Source organism: Anolis carolinensis, chromosome 1 (genome assembly GCF_035594765.1).
Source record: "Anolis carolinensis isolate JA03-04 chromosome 1, rAnoCar3.1.pri, whole genome shotgun sequence".
In the NCBI taxonomy this organism is placed as follows: domain Eukaryota; kingdom Metazoa; phylum Chordata; class Lepidosauria; order Squamata; family Dactyloidae; genus Anolis; species Anolis carolinensis.
The window spans coordinates 30,556,408-30,582,192 of NC_085841.1; the positions used below are offsets into that span (position 1 = coordinate 30,556,408).

The 25,785-nt window shown below is 36.9% G+C and overlaps 1 protein-coding gene across 4 annotated transcripts in view; it reads right to left on the reverse strand.

The window, feature by feature from the left end:
* Positions 1-1,257: 1,257 nt before the first annotated feature.
* lpgat1 (lysophosphatidylglycerol acyltransferase 1) overlaps positions 1,258-25,785 on the reverse strand; it is an 84,819-nt gene continuing 60,291 nt past the window's right edge. For 2 of the 4 annotated variants that reach the window (XM_016990660.2, XM_016990661.2), the window contains 3 exons: positions 17,257-17,398; positions 11,478-11,584; positions 1,258-8,435 (listed from right to left, as the gene is read on the reverse strand). In XM_016990660.2, the coding sequence (XP_016846149.1) occupies positions 8,284-8,435; positions 11,478-11,584; positions 17,257-17,398 (401 nt within the window). In that variant the 3' untranslated portion in view covers positions 1,258-8,283. Of the gene's footprint in view, positions 8,436-9,368; positions 9,403-11,477; positions 11,585-17,256; positions 17,399-25,785 lie in introns of all 4 variants that reach the window. The other 2 variants (XM_016990663.2, XM_016990662.2) reach the window with 2 other exon arrangements.

The following is a 25,785-nucleotide window of genomic DNA, read 5'->3' on the forward strand; positions in this document are numbered from 1 at the left end:
GAATTTCTCTTACCCGGAATTTCAAAATGCTCCACAATCCAAAATGGTCCACATGAGTGGTTGAGACAGGGAGACCATTGCTTTCTGATTGTTCAAGGTACATAAACCTTGAACCATCAGAAAGCAAAATATCAAAAATATTGTGTATAAAATTACCTTCAGGTTATGTGCATATGAAACATATATGGATTTTGTGTTTAGACTTGGGCCTCGTCTCCAAGATTATCTACATATTATCTACACATTATCTATGCAAATGCTGATATTCCAAAATCCAAAAAATAAATAAACCCAAAATCCAGCATACTTCTGGTCCCAAGCATTGTGGATAATGACTAGTTAAGGTAAAGGTTTTCCTCTGACATTAAGTCTAGTCGTGTCTGTCTCTGGGGGGTTGGTGCTCATCTCCATTTATAAGCCGAAGAGCCAGTGTTGTTCGTAGATGCCTCCAAAGTCATATGGCCAGCATGACTGCATGGAGCGCCGTTACCTTCCTTCTGGAGCGGTACCTATTGATCTACTCACATTTGCATGTTTACGAACTGCTAGGTTTGCAGAAGCTAGGGCTAATAGCAGGAGCTCACCCCATTCTCCAGATTCGAATGCCGACCTTTCAGTCAGCACGTTCAGCAGCTCAGCGGTTTAACCCGCTGCACCACCTAATGAATGATCAAACTTTATTAGAGTATATAGCTTAGTATAGCACTACTAAACTATACTCTCTAATAAACCATGGCATGGCATAATCTAACAAGTAGATGGCTAAATGCATTTGGACAAAATGAAAAAAAAGCTTTCATTTCTAAGTTTGATGGGGGAATCTATGTGAGCAGGAAAGAATAAGGAAATCTTGATGAATTGGAAAGTTAGCCTTAGCAAAAATATATTAAACAAGGGGATAGTCACTGTTTTTGTTGTGCTTTAAAATATAGATCAGGTGGCTTGCAAACTCTCTGCCATATGCTTTAAAATGTATTCCCTGTGTCTCTATGGCAGGAAAATTTTATATGGAAATGAGGGAAATGTTTGCAAAATGATCGTTATAACTCTTCTAACAATGCCATTTTAGTAGTCAACGTAAGAGAAAACCTTATATGTTGGTCATTACATAAGTTCTCAAGAGCAAAATTAGTGTCACATTCCTTCAAATCACCTCAGTTTGTTGCTTCCTCAGCTGAGAAGATCAGCGGATCTGAACAAAACAATCCACAGGACATGCCCATTTGTTACTTGAAAGACCAAACTTAAAAAGAGTCCTGAGAGGTATAAATTTTATTGATTTATATCCGATCAGCATGTTATGATATGGTCACACCTGCTCATACAGCTGACATTCTTATAGCCAAAAGAGGGATATTTTTTCCTTTTAAAAATACATTTTTCCCAGCAGGAAGAAACTTTACAAACAAACATTGTTTATATTAGGAATTAAAAACAATGGCTTTTATCAAATATGTGCAGAACAAGGTTGGTGAGCAGTGGATGTCTTAGTGTTTTAAACGTCAGCGTTCAGGTTTCCCCCCACCCTCTGGATGAAAACAACTTTGGGGGAAAAAACCACTTTAATTGTTAGCACAACCCCCCCTCCCCCGCCCCCACAAATCTAAACCCAAACAAAATCCAGAAGAGAAATGAAGAGGTAGACATTAACCCAACACACAGTCTTGGGACTGTTCCAGGTGCATCGGTCAGTTCCTAAGAGTTCCAATAGTTTCTGTTTATCTATTAGAGTCCCTTTGACTAAGGTCCAGATGATGGCTCTATGTAAGCACGAGAAGGTTCAGGGGCATCACCAGACTTGTGGCCTGGCAGGCCTCACCCTCAGGTGACATTTCTGGGGACATTCATGGTCACTTGTTCACGGAACAGCTGTCCGTTTGCAGTGTCATGGCCGTTCAAAATAAAGAGCCACACCACTGAGCAGCCATATTGGAAATGTCAGAACGGTTACTCCTCACAAGTCTTGCCAGGTTACAAAAACACAACAACTGCTTATGGCTGTTAGTCTGAACAAGGTCTTAGTGTCTCACCGGAACATCAAATGAATGTCACCTGTCGCAAACGCTTTCTTTTAAGCTAAAAGTTCTATTATTTTTGAAGGAGTTGTGTAAGTTACAACAAATCAAAAGAAAACAGAAAATAGAATCCACTTGCCACATCAAAAGCTTTTGTAGTAATCTGTATCCTTAAGTATTACTGTAGTTTTCATAACCCTAGATTGGTCTCTGTATCTCTGCGAAAATATTTGTAGAGATGTTACAGCAACTGTGCATTCAAAGAAAAAACAATCCAGTCCTTTCTTGCACAGAAAGATGAGTCCTAATGTTAGGCTTCGCCAACCATGTGCCCTCCAGATGTTTTGAATGATAGCCTTAGCCTACACAGCAAAGGTCAGGAATGATGTGGTCCTAAATATCTGGAAAGCACCAGGTTGGAAAAAGCTGCTCTTTGTGATTCCTGAGAGCCATAAATGGAACTACTGTATTTCACCGAATGTAAGGTACACCTCATTTTTGAAGACCCTTAAATGAGGGTCAAAGTGTGCCTTAGAACTGGTGATATTTATTTAATTGTGTGCTGGCAGTAGTATAACCCAATCATATATTTATCCAACTAACACAAGGAAAAGCAGTTAATCTGATGTTTTATAATATGCAAAATAAAGTGGGCACAATTCCGTCATTTCCTATCAAACATTCTTTAACAATTACAACATGAAGCCCAACAAATTGTCACAATGGACCAAACCCGCTAATGGTGCCATTTATTTGTCTGTTCTGAGGAAAGCATTTTTGAAATATATATTTGTACCAAGATTTTTTAAAAAGAATGTTAGCTGTTTAATTCTGCTGATGGGATGGGAATCGAAGAAATAAATAAACTCGACTACAAATCCAACTATGACCAATCCTTGAACAGAATCATCAGCTTTCATTCTGATCATGGCATAAAACAAAAGATGTGGGATTGAAAAGGGAGAAAACCAATACAGAATCATACAACAGAAATGAAAATAATTCACAGTCAAAACGATAGTTTCTCTCTCAACTTCATCGTGTGAATAAATGCAGTTTCATACCACATCTCCACCAAATCCCAAGACATTACAATTACTATACTTTAACAGGGAGCTGTCCTTTTGGTTGAAAATTAAAACCATGATTAATCATTGAGCATCTCTCTTGAGTATAATTTCTTTCATATTCCATAACATTTCATGGACTTTGACTGGAAGAATGTACAATATTTTGTCTAGAGGTAATTTGTGAATTCTGTTTGAATCCACATGCTTGTTCATTATAATAATGTATTTCTGTTCACAGATGGGGTGAGCCACTGCACCAAATAGGAACATTGGGCCACAAACAACAAATGGGGTACTGTTAACACCAAAAAGAAATAAGAACAGAATGGAAACACAATACTGTGGCTGGTGGATTATGAAACTTACTTTCCACATTTGCATAATTATATTAGACTGGCCCAGTTCAACCATGCATTTGATTACAGTAAAGAGCCACCACAGCTAGGCTGTATGTCATCTTAAAAATGCAACATTTTTTCATGTAGGTATTCTACATATTATACTGAGAGCGAATGAACACATATAACTTTGACAAACCAGCTTTAATCCTCTTATGCTTTTTGACATTTTGTATTTTTAAGCAATACCAACTCATTCCATATTCTACGTGTACTTTTACCATTATAGTGCTTCATCACCATTATTTTTTCATTAAAAAACCCCAAACTACTTTAATGTACAAAGCTGTTAGTCTGAGCTACCGCAGTGGAAATGAATGGGAAAGCGAAGCTACTAAACACTTAAGCACACTGTAAACCCTTCTCAAAAGAGAACATAGAAGCAGTCTAGCAGTCTCCACAGAAGATACAGCTTTCACTTTTGCAGATTTTATTATCTGCAGATTTCATTAATATGTTCTCTCTTAGGTCCTCTAGTGAAATTCATCTATGCATTTGTAGGTCCTGCAGAAGCTGACTATAGAGTTGCACTGGAGGACCTACAGATTCCTACAGAAATGTCATTTGAAGAATGTGATAATAGTAACAAATGGGTTTTTCTTATTAAACATGGAGCCCATTTTGAAATAATTTCCACCTATGACTTTAAAGGGTCTACTGGAACGTAACAGCAGTTTAAAATTGTAAAAAAACAAACAAACAAAAAACAAAGGGCTAAGGTCCCTGATTTATTTTTATTTTTGATGGATTTCAAAGGACTAAATACTTTGAACAATACAAAACCTATGGCTCTATAAAGTATTATTCTTGTAAAGCAAAGTCCTCACTAATAGTACAAACTGTTAATGTTACAAGGAAACCTGCAGAAAAACAGATGGTCAGAAAAAGAAAGGGGGGAAGCCGATTTATGTGAGTAATTAATTGAATGGCATGAAATCTAAACTGGAAAGACCATGCCATTACTGATCTTGAAAATCTACTGTATTTTCTAAAATGCTATTCATTGGGTATATTATTTTCTTCATATAATGTTCTGGAAAGGAAGTCAACATGCAGATTGTGACAACATGAGCTGTATGACTAGTTTGTCACTACCAACCATTTAGAGCTTTGCAAAAGGATACCGAATATTCAGGCATCCAAGGGCCAATACTGACTCTACAATCTGATATTGAAATTACTAAAAATGCTTCTTTGTCTTCATAGAATTATGAAGTTGGAAGGGACTTGAGTGTTAATCTTCTCCAGGGACTTGCTCAAGAAAGCATCTACAAAGCATGGTGTTAACTACCATATTCCATCTTCAGTGAAGACAAGCCCACCCACCCTCCACCTCAAGGCAATAATTTCTCATCCTTGGGAAGTTTTTCCTAATAATCTATATTGGAAATATACAGTGCAAGTAGTCCTGTCCTCTGGAACAGCATAGCAGTCCTATCTGCATCAGTGTTGCATCTGTGGGGTTATCTGAATTAGCCCCACAGATATTTGAAGATTGTAGGTTGACCCAAGAGTTCATGTGTGAATTTTCCATAATGACTCTGTGTAAATCAATATTGTGGTGTAAAGTAAGGATGACAAAGGTGATATTGGCTTGCAACATCCATGCTATCTCACTACAAATTGACAATGAAGAAGAATCTTTAAGGTCATTTCTTCCTTATCTCTAATGTAAAGATCTGGTTGACTAAGGCATGAGAAAAGCTAGAACCACAATGATTTAGGATAGAGGTGTCAAATGTGTGGCCCTCCAGATATTTGGGCCAACTCCCAGAAACCCTAGGCAGCTTGTCCAATTACCAGGAATTCTGTGAGATGACATTCAAAACACCTGGAGGGCCTCAAGTTTGATACCACTGTTTTAGGGGGGATGATACAGCATAACATTTTAATTCAAATTAATAACACCTTATAGCTCTCAAGCCTTCCTACATCATGGGAGTTAAAGGGTAGTTTCTTCAGTCCTGTGCACTGCGTACTTATGGTGAAGCCTACGTAGGTTACTAAATTCAAGTATGGTATAAGGAGTGAGGGATTTCCTTGCTTTTCAAGATCTATTAATCCCCACCTGTGCTTTACCACACAATAATGATTATGAGTATCTTGTAGATCTAAGACAATGTCCATCATCTTTGGACATTGTCTTAGATCTACAAGATACTCATAATCATTATTGTGTGGTAAAGCTCAGGTGGGGATTAATAGATCTTGAAAAGCAAGGAAATATGTGTAGGGCTGAACTGCTAGTTGTTAAATGTTAAGAGAAACCAAGTTAATATTAACTCACAAAAGTTCTGGTTGAGACAAGACTTAGATGAACACACTGCATAGTTAGAGGTACACATTCATCCAATTAGGAGAACACTGAAATGATTAACTTATGATTAGTCGCAGTTCTAAGATTATACTCTGAATTTTTGCTGCTGAATTTAGTACGAATACTGCATAATGAATACATAATTTTGAAATCATAACTAAAGTTGAAAACAGATAAGTGCTTTTATTTAAGAGTTCCTAAAAACAGTGTATCTTCACAGTTTTTTCTGATTCAAACATACAGAAGACACTGTGACTAAACTTGGTTCACATTTCTCAGGGCAGATATGAGAGGGAAAAATCAATCTAATGTAAGGTACATCCAAACACACTGTTTGGAATTGGATTTAACTGAAATAATGGGACATAACTTTATACAATCCACAAAGAGTCAGTCAAATCACCACCAGTCCCTAGAAACTGAGATTTCTGCCATGTGAACAGAAACAAATTGAAATATGTGGTCCAGTTAAATTAAATCGTATGGCAGTTAACTGGTGATACATAAGAAAGCAAATCAATATTTACAACATTGTCTTGGACATCTTCAGGGGACTGGAGGTATATTCTTGTTATTATTTGTTAAGATGGATTCTATTTTTACGTTAGTTTCCAGCTGTGTGCCAAAAAAAAAAACAAGTTTTAAAATCTGCATTTGATGCTGCACTTTCTGATCTATAATTGTAGTGGTATTATATGAATGAAATATAGCTGTAAATAATCGAGAATGAATTAGGGGTATTATCTACATGGACATTTATTTTATGTTTAAAAATAGTATTTGACATATTTAATTTTTGTGTACATAACACAGGAAAATGCATCTATTCCCCCATCCCTCTTTCCCAATCAAACCAAAAGGAAAAAAGGTATACTGTTTGTGGTTTTATATTTTTATTTTGTATACTACTCACCAAAACTGTTTCTCATGTGATTTGGAAAAAAACCCAGGAGAATATAGGTCTCAAATTCAGCACAGACAACTACTGTTGGCTTGGCTCTTAGAAAAAAATTTACATTTCATAAACGGCAACATTCTGTAATTGAAATGTAGTCTACAGGTCTGTATGTGTAAATTAGAAAACTGTTTTCTAGGAATGTTTTTAATAGATATCTTATGTAGCCATAGAGACATGATGCAAAACATTCCAAGAGGGATAAATAACAAACACAGAAACCTTTCCTTCAAAACCATTAGAAAACTTTAACATACTTCAAATTCTGATTTAATGCCAGCCTGCCTCTTAAATTCCCTTTCTATGGCAGTGACATTTTGCAGTAAGATGACAGATTTAATAATGCCCTTCATGGTTCAGAGAATTTTTACAATACCTCTGGATGGTAAAGCAAATACCTTCCTATTTGTTTTATCCAATGACTAGATACACTGTTCTGTGACTATCCTAACTTCCTCTTATTTTTCATATAAAGCAAAACATTGAGGTTCTTGGCATTTTGTGTACACAAACTCTCTCACAGATGTTTTGAGTGCTATTGTGTCAAGTGGAAATAAAGGCCTTTAAGAAGAAATAAAGGCCTTTCTTTAAGAAGAAAATAGATCAACTTGGCGAGACTGTGGCAACTCAATACATTTTAGTGCTGGAGTTCTCAAGAAGCAAATCTGATAAGAACAGCATCTACACTTCGTTCAAGCGAAGCTCCTTTTCATATTGTATTGCATTTTCAAAAGTGCATTTTGCAAAACAAAAACAAGAAAACCCAGAGATACTTATAAGTTTGGGAAATGCATTCTAAAACCAAAATGGGAAGCAGATTGAGAGATGGGCCATTTTAAAATACTCTTACAAGAGGCTTCCAGACAGAAAACTTGGTAAGAATAATTGGGTCCATGAGGTATAGACTATTCTTTCAATACTTCATGACACCATAATGCCTTCTTGCAGAATAATTTTCCATTTCTAGGTTTCCAATACAAGATCTCACTGAGATTTTTTTTTTTAAATGTCTCTACTAAACAGGTTACATGGGGCAGTCACAATACCATAACCAAGTCTGCAGAGTACATTAAACAGATCCAGCATGATTAATTACAATACACTCAAGTTTGTGTAGCTGAGGGATCTCTACTACAAGACTTGCAGTACAGACTACTGGAGAAAAAGTTGCTGAAGATTCGAAGGTTTAACTACAAGGCTGAATACTACCTGTGGTGAAAGCATTCTTGCTGCAGATGTTCACCGGTGGTGGCTGTATTACTTGTGTCTCCTGTTCAAATTCTGATTCCGCTGACGTAAACGTATGGGGAGACACATCTTTAAAAAATATCAAGTTTGTAAAATACATCATCAGGTCTCTATATGACTGATCCTCTCTTCTAGTGGAGTTTAAAACCCTTCAAAAGGAGATAATGTCCATCCAGCATGTTCCTTTATCCTGGCATATTCACATTTGCGCACATAACACGGTGCACTCTGTAAAGTACCATCTCTCTCACTGTGTACTCAGGTCCCGCTCATTCACCTTTTAAAACAGGCATTGATAAAAATACTGAAGAATGCAGTACCACATACCACCTGACAAAAATGCAAAGGACTGTACAAGAACTAGCCACAAATTACTAAGGGTCATCTCCCGGGAAACAACTTCTGTCTGTCCCTGAATGGGAGGGAATGCTCCTGAAAGAGAATGAAAAAGTATGTTAGTTGGGTGTCCGGATGACCTTTGGCAAGTTTTGTCTGATCTGGTTGTAAAAGAATACAGAGCAGACGTAGAACTAGCTCTCTATGTACTATACAAAACAATTCAAGCTATTTATCCATTGCATATAGCACAAGATTTCTCGGCACGAAGAAAATGTTTATTATGTTACTTTTGAAGAGCAAATGTATTAAATCAATTAAAAGTCTCAAAATGAAGTTTTCAGGCTCTTAAAAACTTTAAAAGAATTGTAGCTGGAAAGAAAGATAAAATAACACATGTATTGTAACTATTATCTAGATCAGTGGTTCTGAACCTGTGGGTCCCCAGGTGTTTTGGCCTACAACTCCCAGAAATCCCAGCCAGTTTACCAGCTGTTATGATTTCTGGGAGTTGAAGGCCAAAACATCTGAGGACCCACAGGCTGAGAACCACTGATCTAGGTAAATGAAGCATTTTAGCACCTTGGAGTCATGTTTGTAAGATAATTTATAGGGAATTATACCTACAAGGTAGGCATTTTATGAAATTGTCAATTGAAGAGCTGCGAATTATGTTTCTGGATTTTCAGCCACCTGTCAGATACAAGTGGTGGTTATTTAAGATGCAAAGCTACTGCTTCTGTATTGGTTATATATTTTTTTCTAGCAAGGATAGTTTCCAAACAAGGAGCTACTCAAAAGAAACATTTCACCCAATGTGAGCCTGCGGTTTATAGTACTGTGAAATGCATTTGTTTCTGAACCCAACAAATTGGAATATCCTGTGTGTATTGAGCATTTTATACCCCACCATAAACTGGAATTCCTACTAGGGTCAGAAAGCACACCAGATTAAGATATTCAATGCTTTTTAAAGAAATCTAATGGGATGAGAATTAATATACTTCCATCACCACTAGAGAATCTCACCTCATTTCTGTGTTTTTGCACCAGTTATTCTTTTCTGTTAAAAAAAATCAGGAGCAGAAATATTGGCACATTTCCTTGCTCATACTTTTCAAATGATATGAAAGAGGATGCTCCATAGACAAGCCCTGTACAGATTCATATACTATCCCCTCATGATCTACACCATATTTTATTTTCCACATTTCCTCCATGTTCTACTCCCCATTGTTTTCTTCATCATTCAGAGATATTTGGTCTGTGTTTTTTTAAGTTTATCCCTGTATGGTAACTGATACGCCTGATTTACAGCAAATCCTATTGAACAGAACAATAAATTGAATGAGTCACTGAATCACAGACATTGACAGCACTGAAACTGACTGTCCCCTGATGTAAAGTTTTAAAACTGACCAGTGCTATAGGCATTAGTGCTGGCACACAGTCATATTCTCTTGAAGAAAGGCAGCAAAAACAAGCTTCAAAAATAACCAAAAACAAGGCAAAATTTAAATTATAAATCCACCACTTTGCATGGTTGCTAATTTAAACATATTTAAGGCACATTTAAACCATATGTATGATGGCTAATAGGAACTTTCAGACTATAAGCTTGTACTCACCGGCCTGTCAACTCCCATTTAGCTCGTGAGAAGTAAATGCTATATCAGTTTCTGTCTGACTGTGCTTTGATAAAGATTTCTGTAAGTTTTGATGATCCTAGTGTCAAGGTTCAATGTATTGTTAGTAGGGTTTGAGTTAGTTTACTGTTTGGCAGCTGCTTGATATGAATAAGAGTATTGCTTTTAATATTTGATACACAGGGTCTGGAGCAGATTAATTCATTTTAACTGGTTTGGTGAATACCAGGCTTTAATTATCTCGGTGTTCAAACCAGTGGATAAAAAGGCATTTATTAAGTAGTTGGAAAAAGGACAGCTGGAAGAGTGGAAAGAACATTAGTTGGTGATGTAAGGTGGATAATTGACACCAGACTGTGAAAGTATTCCTGCACTGTACTGCTATATATACTATGCTAGTGAAGATCAGAAGATGGGAACAGATGGTTCCACCATGCCAGGAGACTGCCATGTGGATGATTTAACATTTTATTATTTCAAGCAGAGCTTTAAAATCAGGCAAATGATTCAAAGAGCAGGAGGTACAAATGGAAGAGCTGAGGTATTTGAGAAGGTCTATGTCCAGTAGAATTACTTTGTTGTAAGTGTATCTGGCTGGGGTGGAACTTTAGGAAATTTGGCCTGTGAAGAAAGTTGCCTAGAGACTTCTCAATCCCTCACAAACCTGCATGAAGCACCTTTAAAGTACCATGCAAAATATTTCCTTAATTTTTTTCTTCATGTCAGGAGCAACCTGAGTCGTTTCTGGTGTGAGAGAATTGGCCGTCTGCAAGGACGTTGCCCAGGGGACGCCCGGATGTTTTTTTGATGTTTTAGCATCCTTGTGGGAGGCTTCTCTCATGTCGCCACATGGAGCTGGAGCTGATAGAGGGAGCTCATCCACACTCTCCCCGGGTGGGATTCGAACCTGGCAGCCTTCAGGTCAGCAACCCAACCTTCAAGTCACAAGGTTTTAACCCACTATGCCTTCGGGGGTTCCATTTCCTTAATGAACAGGTATTATATTGAACCCAATATTGCCACTTATCTTGTAGATAAAACCAGTAAGAGATTTCAAGTACTCCAAGGCAATTGACAGTAGGGGGAAAGGGTTAGACTGGGAAACTCGTGAGTGACTGTGGTAGGACGCTTCATTGGCCAGGGTGGATCAAGTGTGGCCTTCATAATTTGTTGAACTGTAATCCATTTCATCCATCACCTCTAGCTAGGCTGACTACACCCAACAGCAACTGCAATCCAAAATCTTTAGGACCATGCATTTCTAAGCCCTGTCACAGGCCCTATAGTATAAATATTTGAAAAGCAAAAATATTTAAAGAAGCAGGATCAAAAGAAAGATTTCTCCATAAAATGTACCAGATTGTGCAGTGAGTGGCAGATCTGAGGCTGGAAGTGCAAGTTCATAGCTCAGGTTGGATTTGTGGATTATTAAATCTTAACTGAAAACATGCTTGAATAGAGTGATTACATTTTTATCTGAAAGACATTCTACCTGTTTTATAAAAGTGTGACAAGAGATCCTCCTTTTCAATGAACCTTTGATATAACCAAGCAGTGAGGGCTTCGGGTTCAAGAGGTACATCTTTAATTGGAAAAATCCTGCATTTTAAAGAGAATAGAATAGTAATTATGCTTATGAAAAAAATTGCCTTTCTGATTCAAAACCTGACATATATTTATTTATTCTATTTTTGAAGAACTGTTTTTATTACTCACAAGCACAAAGTCTCTATTGAGTCCTTATTTTTTCACCTCGCAAGAATATTTCAGAGAGAGACACACGCTATATATCCTAATTATGCCACAACTCTTTATCGTCTACCTTGATCTATTTCATATCCTGATAATCTCTTGACTCTAATCAAGAACTTGTGGAGAAAAACATTATAAAATGTCTTTACACTACAACTACATACCCCAGTTAATATATTAAAACAATCTTACCCAAAACTACCTTATTAACTTATTGCATAGTTATGAACCGAGGTAGGTAACAACAGTTAAGAGATGATAAATGCAAAACAATAAAATATACTGGTTATTAGAAACATAGAATAACCAACCAAAAAAGAAGGTGCAGATAAGGACAAGCACAGCTGATAGTAGCAACCCCTCTTTCTTGTTACTAGGCATGTGTGTGTCCATTTATGCGCAGTGCATCTTATACTGAATTCACATCATGATTTCATTCTTTTCTAAAAATATAGCACTAATCCACAGCATGAACACACACTGTCATAGTAGCCACTTACGTCCCCCAAAGAAAATACTTTTCAATGTTTTCAGAATGTTACAACAGTAGCACTTATACCAAAAGCACAGAATGATTCTTTTTTACTGGCTACTTAAATACACACACACACACACACCTCCTTACACAATACCATAATATAATTACTAGAGGAGTGTAACTTTGCTGTAGTCTTAAAAACAGCCAACTTCCTCAATATCAAACTTCCCACTCACTCTAATTATTTTACTAATCCCACCAACACATTTCCTTTCATACGAGTGCTATCTTGTTTTTTTAGGAACTTGTAATGTCATTTCAGCTTCAACAAGCCTGGAAGATATTGAAAGGTCAAAAGCTACTCTCCACTCTCATTAGTGAACTCTCCAATTTAAGTGCCTTTTGGCTTTTCTTATGTAACACTGCTGTGCATTGGACTTCCAGTTAAAGGGATGGAGAAAGTAGCTGTGGTTAACCTTTCAAAGGCAGTCTGAAGCAAACATTTTTCAAGATGTTTGCCAATGCACCTCTTATTTGTCCATCTCATGCTGTTGTGTTTCTACTGCCTTCAGGGGATTTCTTAAGTGCTGCTTAACTACAATCCACTCTGCTGAAAAAACTTTCCAGGTAATAGGAACAATTATGACTGATAAATGTGCTACATTTAATACACAAAAATTCTCAAAGGGACTACAGAAGATATCCAAACCATATTAAGATGTGCCTGGTACCCATTTTGCTGAAAGTGTCTTTTTACTTTGTCATGTGCCCTTGTCAGAGTATTTCCAGCTTTCTCTAAAATTCACAGTGCAGTAGCAGGCATGCACTGAATCAAACAGCATTTCAACCACAAGTTTTATCCACTTTCATTCAGGTGGGAAGAATTCCATTTTGATGATTAAAGGTGCTGCAGTATACACATTTGAATTGTCATTTTATTAAAGAAAAGGGGGAAAGATGTTCCACGAGTGGGGGCCAGAAATGTGGAGAAAAGTGCACTAAGTCTGAAGATTTATTTAGGTTTACAGTGTTCCCTCACTACTTTGTGGTTCACTTTTCGCGGATTCGCTGTTTTGCAGTTTTTCAATAAACTCTAAAAGAATATTATAAATCATAAAAATTTACAATTTACAGCCTAAGGAAGGGAGGAAGGAGAAGCTGAAGGGGGAGAAAAGGACCCCAAGCGGCAGTGGGAGGAGTAGGAGCCGATTTATCAACACACCACTGGTTGATGAAGACTTAAAATAGTGTATAACTACTAAAATAATGTATAAATATTAAAATAAATATAGTGTCCCTACTTCGTGGATTTTCACTTATTGCGTGTGGTCCTGGAACGTAGCCCCCGCAATAAGTAAGGTAACACTGTATACCATATTGGGTATGTACGCACTAAAGTATAGCAGCTTTTTGATAAGACAGCTTGTGTTGTAAGATGCATTGTAGGTAAAAGTGAAAATGCAAGACATAGATATTTTTAACAAACTGGAAAAATACATAGTGTCCCTTACCAATCTTCTTTGTCTGACTGTATTTACTGAGATTATGGTACTTTACATGAGGATGAGAAGAAGAAAAACAAAGTACAGAAGAGAACAAGACCCTAATCCTTTCTCTATTGTCCATATCTTTATCCAAAGCCTTCAAGAGATTTTAAGCAACTCAAGAAAATTCTCTCTCTCTAGGTCCTCCAATGAGAATCTAATGGCATGCTTCTAGCCCAAGTACAGTCAAAATATAGGGTTCACAATTATCCAGTTTCAAGTGTCCACACTTTGGAACGTATCTCCTTGTACTGTATTTAAAGACTGCAATCACGTTACCCTTCAGTCTTCTCTTTACCAGCTTGAACATGCCCAGCTCTTTCACTTTTTATTCTCCTTATCTCTTATCAAAGTGGCTTACATTAAAAAGCATTTCAGTACAATTTAAAATCTACAAATATATAAACATTAAATAGAATTAAAATAGAACTGGTATTTAAAATATCAGTTAAAATAAATAAATATGTTCAAACTAAAAACCTTAATCTTAAACAACTGTCTTCCTTAAAAGCCTGTCTGAATAAATGGGTTTTAGCCTGCCGCCAGAAGGACAGCAAGGAGGGGACCATTCTGGCTTCCCTGGGCAGGGAGCTCCAGAATCGAGGGGCAGTCACCGAGAAGGACCTCACTATCGCTTCCACCAACCAAGCTTGAGCTGGGAGGTGGGACCGAAAGACGGGCCTCTCCTGAAGATCTCAGGGCCAGGATCTGAGATGAAGTCAGCCAAATAGCCTGATCCTGAGCCATCTAGGTGCCGTTCTCCGAACCTGATTCAACATGTCCATATCCTTCTTAGAATGAGGTGCCTAGAACTGTGTGCAAGACTCCAGATGAAGCTTGACCACCATAGAATATAATGGTATTATTACTTTCCTTACACTGCTGGCTCATGTTCATGTTATGTCCAAAAATAATCCCCAGGTTCTTTTTGCATGAAGTACTACTGAGCCTTTCTCCCCCCCCCCCCCCCATCCTATATCTGCACATTTGGTTCATGTGCCTTAATACTACTTAGTACTGCATTTGAAGATATGAGTATATATCCACAAAAGTTCACATGAAAACAAAAACCAGTGAGTCTTAACGATTCTGCTGCATTCCTTTTCTCCCTTCCCACATTCTTTCTCCAGATTAATGAAAATTAACTATACTGATTAACTATATTCAGGTTGCAATCCTAAAGTCATCCATAAAGGAGTAAGTTCTATTGAGAACAATCTCTGATTTTATTAAGATTTACAATGCAGCCCTATATATTTACCTGAGAATAAGCACCATTAAGCTAATAAGAAATGGTTCTGTATAGATCTTAACAGTTATATAGTTGTGACTAATTGTGAATTATGTCCAAAACATTTGAATAAAATCTGATCTAATAACTTAAATCACCGCATACTTTAAACCTCTCTACAATAACTATACTTTTTGTAAGAGGAAGTCTTATAGCCCAGAGGGAAAAAACTGATCAGTGTCATGTAATTTTTCCACATGAATTCCACTGCTGCTAGACTGCATGCTAGATATAGTTTGCAAAGCTGGATTAGAATGAAGACCACTTTATTCTTGTATTCCCTTCAGAGAAGAATAACCATGCTGGTCCAACAAAGTTGCCATCATGGATTGTGAGTATGTGAAGAGATTTTTTGGTAAAAAAACATAGGCAGTGTCTGCTTGCCTTTTTAAAATATGCATTTAAACCACTAGATAGCAAGTGTACCAGTGTGCTAAAGAAGAACCATTATATCTGCCAAGACAGGACTTGTACAGAAAACTGGTTATGTCAACAGACATCCATCATTTTCTATATTTATTACATCCTAGTTCAAGGCCCAGTACAAAGCCTAAAAACATTATGCAAGAGTAAAACTCACTTTGCCTTGAATTTGCCCAGTTTCACTTTTAGAGCCTAGTTTTCCTTCATATCAGGTTGGCTGGGCCTTATAACATAGAGTTGAAGCTGGGAAGGGGAGAAGCTGTGTTGTTCCTCATTATGAATGCCAGAGACATCTTTAACAAATACTTATTTTATTTTTTAAAGCTTTTATCCTGTCTTTTTCTGCTAGGTAGACTAAAAGCAGTCCACAAAAACTTTGAAATAACATTAACAACAATTTATCACATCACACAATGTTAAAACAATATTATAGATGAAACTTATGGAAACAATCCATTGAACAATCAGTACAGTTGGCCCTTCATATCCATGAATCCTGTATCCATGGATTCAACCATCCGTTGCTTGAAAATATATTTTAAAATTCAAAAAAAACCCTCTGTTTTTGCCATTTTATATAAGGAATACCATTTTACTGCCATATTGTATGTAATAGAGTAGCTAGATTTCAGTATCCACAGAGGTCTTGAAACAAAACTCCATTGGAAACCAAGGACCCACTATATGCGGAAAACATAAAGGAATTGCAATGTCTCATACTAAAGCCAGCAAGCCAAAGACTGCTTTGAAAAGTAAGATTTGAATTAAACAGCTTAAGAAATACATCAAGATATGGCAGATCTCACTTGAAAGTGTTCCATGCGAACACTAGCAAGAAGCTATATGACTGCCTCTGAAGATTGAGGAATCTCATCACAGTTTGAAGGAAAGAACCAAACAGTCTGGAGCTTTGAGATTAATACCCTTACCCGGTTCAGAAACAACCAATATCAAAGAACCATAATATGTTCAAAGTAGTTTTCACCAAACAACAACTTAGCTGCAATATTTTGCATAAACTCAAAAGTTTCCATTTGTTTTTCAAGGGCAGTCTCATGGGTAGCATTTGCAAGAATCAAAATAATTACCACAGCCTTGCTACCTGAGGTAGATAGATATACTGAAGCTTCTGGCACACTGGCAGCTAAAGAATATCCACCCACTAGTCATGTTGTGCATGTAGGTATGTTCTTTCATAAGCAATTTGTTCCCAATAATTCAGTCTTTAAAAATAAGACAGCCATCCAGCAGAGTTGAGGTATTAAGTGTGTAGACTGGCATAATAACTCAGAATTAGAATCAAGTTCAGAATAGGGAACTAACGTGTGTCCATAAGCCTGCAGTGCATTGAAGAACTTAATGAATTAATGAAGGAATACATGGCTTCCACCTTGATGTCCCCACTCCTTCCAATAGGTACTGATGGTTAGAAACTCTATGTCCAATTTTAAGCAAAACAGAACACCTTCTTTCAAATAGGTCTTAAGTACTACATTTAACCACAACTAAAGCACTAGTTTTAATTCACAAAGCTTACTGCTGGTCTGGCTTTCTGACTGGTCTGTTGGATGGGAAAATACCTGTCTTTCTAGCAAGAAAGATTTATGAACAACTGTTTTAGTTTCCACATTCAAAATGATGTACCTTCCAGAAAGCAAAAACACTTTAAAAATGTAAAATAACCAAAATATTTTATTTCATGTTTTGTTATTTTCTATGATGTATTACAAAGTCCATTTTGCAGGCTGAATTGACAATTACAGACAACAGATGCATTTCCTACCTGTAATGTACATGGGTAATTGTTGGTCGTCTGTAGCCCAGAATCCAGGTCTGGATGTCTATGGGTTCAGCTTTGGGATATGCAATCGTTGTATCTATCACCCATTGAAGACCTTTTGGTTTGCTTTCTAAAAAAAGGCAATATGTAAAGAAAAGAGGGAAAATACTAAAAATTCCAATCACAAATATTCTACTTCTGTTCTAACATTTTATCTCATTAATTCTTAATCATAATTCATATACTATGACCGTATACCATGAGATTCAGAAGTACTAAATGTTACTATATGATAGGAAAGTATTCAAGTGGATTTTCAGTGTTCATATTTTTCTAACTGCAGAATTCCCTTGTTTTAAGTGGCTACATATATATGTCTACATTTGATCTGAGTTACATATACAGGTTGAGTCTCTTTCATCCGAAAACCCAAATTTCAAAAACCTCCAAAACCCAAATGCCTTTTTCTGCTGCCTGTTTCTGTCTTTAAAGCAGCAACTCTGGTGCTACTGCTCATTCATCTTTCAGATCCTCAGTCTCTCTACCACCTCACATCTCAACACAATTAGTGAGTATACAAGTCATGGTGCTGGAGAGAGACTGAAAATTAGAGAGATTTATTTTATTTACCTTATTTATACCCCGCCTTTCTCTACCCGAAGGGGACTCAAGCAGTGGTCTCAAAGGCTGAAGTGAGCAGCTGGCAGCTTTAATGACAGTATCAATAAAGTAGGATTTCAAAAATCAAATAGGCATTACGAGATATACATTGAGAATTCTGTAAATAAATAAGATGTTAATTAAGTCATGGCTTTAAGTGAGTATTTAAAAGTTCAACTAAGTGCAATGTTCTATTGGGGGGGGGGGGGGTGTCTCTTTTGGATTGACATAAAGCCCATATACATGCTTGCAAACTTCTACCTTACCAGATCTGGTTCCAATAACAAGTTCAACCCAGGAATAAACAAAGCGGTATTCAAGAAAATACCAGAAGTCCTATGGCACACTGGGTTGTTGTGTGTTTTCCGGACTGTGACAAACTATTAATACAGTAGAGTCTCACTTATCCAACACTCACTTATTCAACGTTCTGGATTATCCAACGCATTTTTGTAGTCAATGTTTTCAATAAATCGTGATATTTTGGTGTTAAATTCGTAAATACAGTAATTACTACATAGCATTATTTCGTATTGAACTACTTTTTCTGTCAAATTTGTTGTATAACATGATGTTTGGGTGCTTAATTTGTAAAATCATAACCTAATTTGATGTTTAATAGGCTTTTCCTTAATCCCTCCTTATTATCCAACATATTTGCTTATCCAACGTTCTGCTGGCCCGTTTATGTTGGATAAATGAGACTCTACTGTATATTTATTTTAGTGGAAGATTTCAATGCAAAGGCCTGCCTGCCCCAATTCACTGAATTTCAGTCTTTCAAAAATATTTAAAACAAATTCTTCCTTCTTCATACTTTCTAAATAAAAGATCTCCCTGCCCCCAATTCACTGAATTTCAATCTTCCAAAAAAATCTTCTTCATACTTTCTAAATAAAAATGAGAGCTACTAACAATTTAGCACACAGAAAAGCAGCCATATTTAATAATTCTTGAATTAAAAATACATATATTAAAACATCAAATTAAAATGCATTTTCTCAATGATATTGAAATATTTTAATTTGCAACAATTCAGTTATCTATACAGAAAAAAATAAATTACAGGAAAATGAGAGCTCTCCTTCCACTCCATATAGCAAGATATTTCCATCAGAAAGCTACCACATCAACATCATTGCTGATAAGAAACAGGATGAAATTCTAAGTTCAGACATAACTTTGCTACTTAGGTTATCTTACTATAATGAAAGTACCCAACAACCCAGAAAAAAAGAGCACAACTTAAGCAGGTTTAATAGCCACTCAGACTAACCAAATATAAATGAACTAAAGGTTTATTTATTTTAAAGTTTTATACACCTCTCTACTAAATTCTCTGCAGGCACCATTTGTCTTAACATTGTTGTTTGCAATAAATGGGAAAGAGGGCGAAATTTCAAATACAAAAGCATGCCCAAATGCTGTTTAGGTTGATGTTCTGAAACTTTAAAAGTTCAAAATTCTTAACAGTGACAAAGCTCAGTTTTAACAAGTGTTTAAACAGGCTACTTATCTTACACATAGATTGGTTCAATGCGCTACACATAACAAACTCAGACCCATTTGATACCCTTGCTTTCTAAGGTGAAGATTTTTCTGAATGTGACTTTTATTTTCAGTTTGTGGCATTTTTGTATGTACTGTATTTTCCATCATAAACCTAGTCCATCTTGATTTCCACCCATTTGTAATTCTTTTTCAAAAAATGTGTATGATATTCGTATTTGGATACTGTTTTAGCTGTATTTTCTCATACGTTCATTTTCTGAAAGGATTTTTATCCAATCCCAACACATATTTGGTATGTTTTTTACACCAAAAACTGGAGCAAAACAATATTGAAACAAGTGCAAAATCCAGTGAGTAGTTACATTTTAATCTGTACATGAGTTCAGGATAGCAATAGTCAGCAGTTATCTGGGACTTGTTAGCGGATTATTCCAAAAATATAACATTAAAGGTTGCCACATTTGCAGTTGCAGCCCAGAAAATCAGAGCTAAATTAGTAAAGACCACAGCGGAGGCTAGAAATAGAAATGGAGATAGTTTGGAATGATACAAATCAGACATTGCATTGTTATCGCATCACTGCTATTGTAATTTAAAGAGCCAATATATGGAATAAGTTTTAATGTTTATATTGGAAAGTGCTTATTGTACTTTTAAAGGTTATATATTATTTGATGTCATGGCTTATGGCTGGTACAATAAACAATTCATTCATATGGAGTTCAGGAGATGAAAATCAAGCAAGTTAATATCAGTACAGTAGAGTCTCACTTATCCAACAAAAACGGACCAGCAGAATGTTGGATAAGCGAATATGTTGGATAATAAGGAGGGATTAAGGAAAAGCCTATTAAACATCAAATTAGGTTATGATTTTACAAATTAAGCACCAAAACATCATGTTATACAACAAATTTGACAGAAAAAGCAGTTCAATACGCAGTAATGTTATGTTGTAATTACTGTATTTACGAATTTAGCACCAAAATATCATGATGTATTGAAAACATTGACTACAAAAATGTGTTGGATAATCCAGAACGTTGGATAAGCGAGACTCTACTGTATTCACAAAGACTGAATTCCCAAGCATCCTTGCTTTGAGCACTGTGAATTCTGGCTACTCCACTCTGCCACAGAAGCTAGGTTATAGCGATTGTTTACTTTGTTCTTTCTACAGTCATATGTACAAGAACATTCTGTGCTATAACATAAGCTCAAGTGATCACAACAAGATGTTTCACAACTGAAAGTGTAAATCAAGGGTATCCAGTTCTGCAGTGGTTCTGAAGGACAATCATATCCCTGGGAGTTCCCACAGACCATTAGTATCATAGAAGTAATCACGGATCTTTGTATTATAGGAAAATTGTATCTCCTAGCTACATCTGTTCAAAAATAGTTGGAAGTTCTGGGAGCTATAAAAACTGGTGGAGGTGGTTGTTATTATAAACTGCCTTCAAGTCAATTTTCATTTATGAGAGACCTCCAAGTCCCCCTCTATCCTCAACAGCCTCACTCAGGTCCTGCAGACTCAAGACCATGACTTATTTGATTGAGTCTATTCGGCTGGAATGCGGCCTTCCTCTTTTCCTACCTTACAAAGTATTATCATGTGCCAGTGAGTGATATCTTACACACACATGCATAGCAGGCTATATCTTGCCCACTCCAATATGGATATACCACACCAAAAACAAAACAAAACAAAAAACCAAAAAAAAGTTGATAAACTCACATCCACAAGATCCATTCATAATATAAAGTTTCTGAAAATTATTTTAATACCTTAGCCAGGTTTACCTAATCTTGTATTTCAGTACAAATATATTACTCATGTTTTGGTCTAGTTGCAACAATATTAGCTTATTATTATTATTATTATTATTAGTATTAGTATTATTATTGTATGACACAGCAAACAAGATAGATATGCTGGATTTCGTTTCACAAAATCACAAGTCGAACACTTTCCAAATGTCTAGGACTGTGTGATGTATTTTCGGATGATGCGTGCAGATCTCAGTAGGGTGGCCTTTTGCAGTTGACAGATCGTAATTTTGTCAATGTCTATTGTTTCCAAATGCCGGCTGAGATCTTTTGGCACGGCACCCAGTGTGCCCATCACCACCGGGACCACCTGCACTGGTTTCTGCCAGAGTCTTTGAGGTCCTGATAGCGGCTGAGTTTTTCCTGTTGTTTTTCGTCAATGCGACTGTCACCTGGGATGGCAACATCAATGATCCAAACCTTTTTCTTTTCCACAACTGTGATGTCTGGTGTGTTGTGTTCCAGAACTTTGTCAGTCTGGATTTGGAAGTCCCACAGTATCTTTGTGTGCTCATTTTCCAATACTTTTGCAGGTATTTGATCCCACCAGTTCTTTGCTGCTGGGAGGTGGTACTTGAGGCATAAGCTCCAATGAATCATTTGGGCCACATAGTTGTGCCTCTGTTTGTAGTCTATCTGTGCGATTTTCTTACAGCAGCTGAGAATATGATCAATGGTTTCATCGGTTTCCTTGCAGAGTCTGCATTTTGGGTCATCAGCTGATTTTTCGATCTTGGCCTTAATTGCATTTGTCCTGATGTCTTGTGCCAATAATAATGTGCTACTAGACAAGACATATAGTGCTTTCTGCCTTAGAACGCTGTTTACATTTTACTGAAGATAACACATGCATGAATGATGAGAACATTCTGGTTCATTCCCACTCTTTGAAGATCCGAATAAGTCTACCAAAGCTGCCTGATTATTTCTAAATCCCCAAACCCAAATTGTTGGTATTGAAGTCCACCAAGCTATTGGAAAGCTGTTACATGAGAAACTTCTCATCTGATCTGTGATAGTTTTATCTGGTTCTCTCCCACATGCATCAGCAAGGTGACCCCAACAGCAGATATTATGAAATATATCCTTATCTAAACCAAGCCAACTTCCTCAGGGAGGTGTAAATAAGCACACAAAGTAGTTTCAAGTACCAATTGAAGGCATTTTTGAATGCTTAATCACCAATATTGTTATTTTATTACTAATTCTGAAGTTTCAAAACTGTTTGCTCTGATTCTGTCCTGTTATCTGTACTTTGTATTAATCTATTACTTTAAATACTATAACTCACATCAGAAGCTTTTGAAAAGCCAGATTTAAAGTGAAAAAGATTTTTTTAAACCTCTGAGGATGCCTGCCATAGATGTGGGCGAAGCGTCAGGAAAAAATACTACTGGAACATGGCTATACAGCCCGGAAAACATACAACAATCCTATGATTCTGGCCATAAAAGCCTTCTACAACACATTTTAAAGTGTTATTTGACTTTACATAAGTGGCTTCCCTGCTATAATGATGGGTGGGTCTTTTCAGATCAGATTTATATAAATAGAACAATGCTTATCAGCATTAGTGCCATTCCCTCAGAGAACATAATCTGTATCTTGAAAGAAATGTAGTAGGTTGAAAGAATTACCATCATCTACCTGGCTTGGCTCCCAACATCAGCAATTACTACAGCTCCAGGAGATGCCAGTACCACCATAAAATATTTTAAACACATTAGAAAGCACATTAAGGTGTTTTCATAAGAGGTTTTGAGAAAGTGGTTGAAAGAGCAATAGGAAGTGAGCTTGATAGGTGGATGTCAGAAATAGTTCCAGGCAGAGGAGACAAAGTAGTAATAACAATAATAATAATAATAATAATAATTTTATTTTTATACCCCGCCCCATCTCCCCGAGGGGACTCGGGGCAGCTTACATGGGGCCAAGCCTGGCAACAAGCAATATAAAACTCAGCAATAAAAACAAATCATAAACAAATAAAATCACATATACCAATAAACAATAAGCACACTTTGATAAAAAAAAAACTGGGTTGGCTCCTAAAAAAGGTAGTGGGCCAGAAAAGTGCAAATAGTTTTATACAGTAAAGATTAGGAAAGAGGTAGGTACCAGGGACTATTATCCTATTAAGGTGCTGGAGGAAGCATACACCTAAAGACTATATACGGCAAGGAGTAAAAATGCTACAAAAATAGAATGGACAAACAGAAAGAAAGCCAGCAGAAGTCAGTCTTAGTTGGAAATCAGGGTATAAATACATTAACGCAAGAAAGACAGAAATGAAACAGTAAAAGCCTGATATTAAGAGAAATACTGTGACTGGCTACGTAACATAAACACAAAATGGGTCATTTTAAAGTAGTCTGGTCCATTTTTAATGCTGTTTTCTCTTGTTGAACTGGAAGTCTCCACATGACAGAAATGGGACCCATGTTTTGTATCTGCACTCCTATGTAAACATAAACATCATAGGATGGATGCCTTTAGGTTTAACAATGGTAACAATGTGGTCTGCCAGTGTAAATCAGTGTTTCTCAAACTGTGGTCTTCCAGGTGTTTTGGACTTCAGCTCCCAGAAATCCCAGCCATCTTAGCAGCAGTTAGGAACTGTGGGAGCTGAAGTCCAAAACACCTGGAAGACCACAGTTTGAGAAACATTGGTCTAAATAAAAACACTCAGTTAGCTGATGGAACAGCCAGGTTTCAAGAATACTAAGCGAACTTTGAACTTATTAAGTATTACCTAGTATCTTAATTCAGCTCGGCACAGCAGTGGGACTGCAGCCAGAAGATATGATGTGGAAAATGAAGAGTTCCAAAGCCTCTCCTTGCATGCTTGGCTTATCTAATGTAACCAAAGACACTTCCAGTAGTCAAGCTATTTTTATTCTTTTCTCTATAAAAAGATATTGGGGTTTTCTCTTTAGCCAGTGTTCAATTGCCAAAAATTCACTGATTCAACAGAAACCAGATCAATTTTTCAAAGGACTATCTCCAGAGAACTGTTTGTTTTACCTCTATTCATCTCAACTATCACGTCTCATTGTTTTCTGACATTACTACTATATCTATATCCTGCTCTTTACATGTAGCCCTCTCTAGACAATGTGTGCATGTGCATTCAAGTTGCCTGTTAACCTATGAATTTTATATGGGTTTCTCAGGTGAGGAATTGTCACATGTGGTTTTGCCAGTTTCTTCTTCTGAAATATAGCTCACAGGACCTAGCATTTATTGATAGTCTCCATCAAGTGTTAACCAGGGCTGACCTTGACCCTGCTTAGCTTCCAAATTTAAAATAATAAATTTCAAGAGTCAGGCATGCACACTGGAACTCACAGTAAAACAGATCTCAGCATAGGGCACCCTTGCATCACAGAAAAAAAGTTTAGCACAAAGGTAGTAGTTGTTACTCTGTCTCTACTTAAGAAAAGAAACAAGCTGCACTGGAGAATGTTGAATCAAATCAAAAGCCCCTCTAGTCCAGTACTCTGCTCACAGTAGCCAACCAATTGCCATTGAAAAGATAAACAGGACATGTGCAACAGCACCCCACAGCTCATATGCCCAGGCAATGAAAAAGTTCAAAGTAGAGTATCATGCTGGTGGATCTACTCAGAATTCTGTTAAAGTGGCCCAGTGGATGATCCAATCTCCTTATAAAGCTGCAACCTTTTTTGGGTGCATCGGAAAAGATAAATTTGGCGACATGCTCATTATTATGAACAGACTGAAGAACCAACTGGAACCTGTGCTGCCTGCATCACAAGTGATAACAGATCTCTTGTTGCTAACCTAGATGCTGCTAATGAATATTCAGGGACATACAGTGGAGCCTCAACCTAAGAGCATCCCAACTTAAGAGCATTTTGAGTTAAGAGCTATTGTTCATCCCTTGTTTTTGCTTTGATATACGAGCAGCACTTAGAGTTAAGAGAGCGCTAGAGGGTGTGCTAATGCAAGAGTATATGGCTTTAGCTTTAAGGGAGTAGCCTCCGTGTCTCATGCCTCCATGTATCATGCTCTTGTCTGCTTTAGGAGATTGTTATCTTCTTTGCTCTTGTCTGCTTTGGGGAACTTTGGGTTAGTTGATTTTGTGTGGTTTTATTCCTGGTATGTTTGGCTTCATGAAGACAGGGAGGGAGGGAGAGCAAGAGAGAGGGGGAGGCTGTAATGAGTACAGTATGAAAAAAATGATGCTTCTGCCTTTTCATTTGTGCTTCTTTGCCACAACTTTGTGCTTCTACAATTTTAAAGTTGGTCTTCCTTTTTATTGTTCCATGTGAATGTGCAGATTTTGCCTTGCTCTGACACTGGCCAACACACATTTTGTTGCCTCAAATGTGCATCCTTGCCACAACTTTGTGCTTCTACTATTTTAAAGTTTATCTTTCTTTTTTATTGTTCCATGTGAATGTGCATTTATACATGTATTTATAAAGTAGTAAAGGTAAAGGTTTCCCCTGACATTAAGTCCAGTCATGTCCAACTCTGGGGGTTGGTGCTCATCTCAATTTCTAA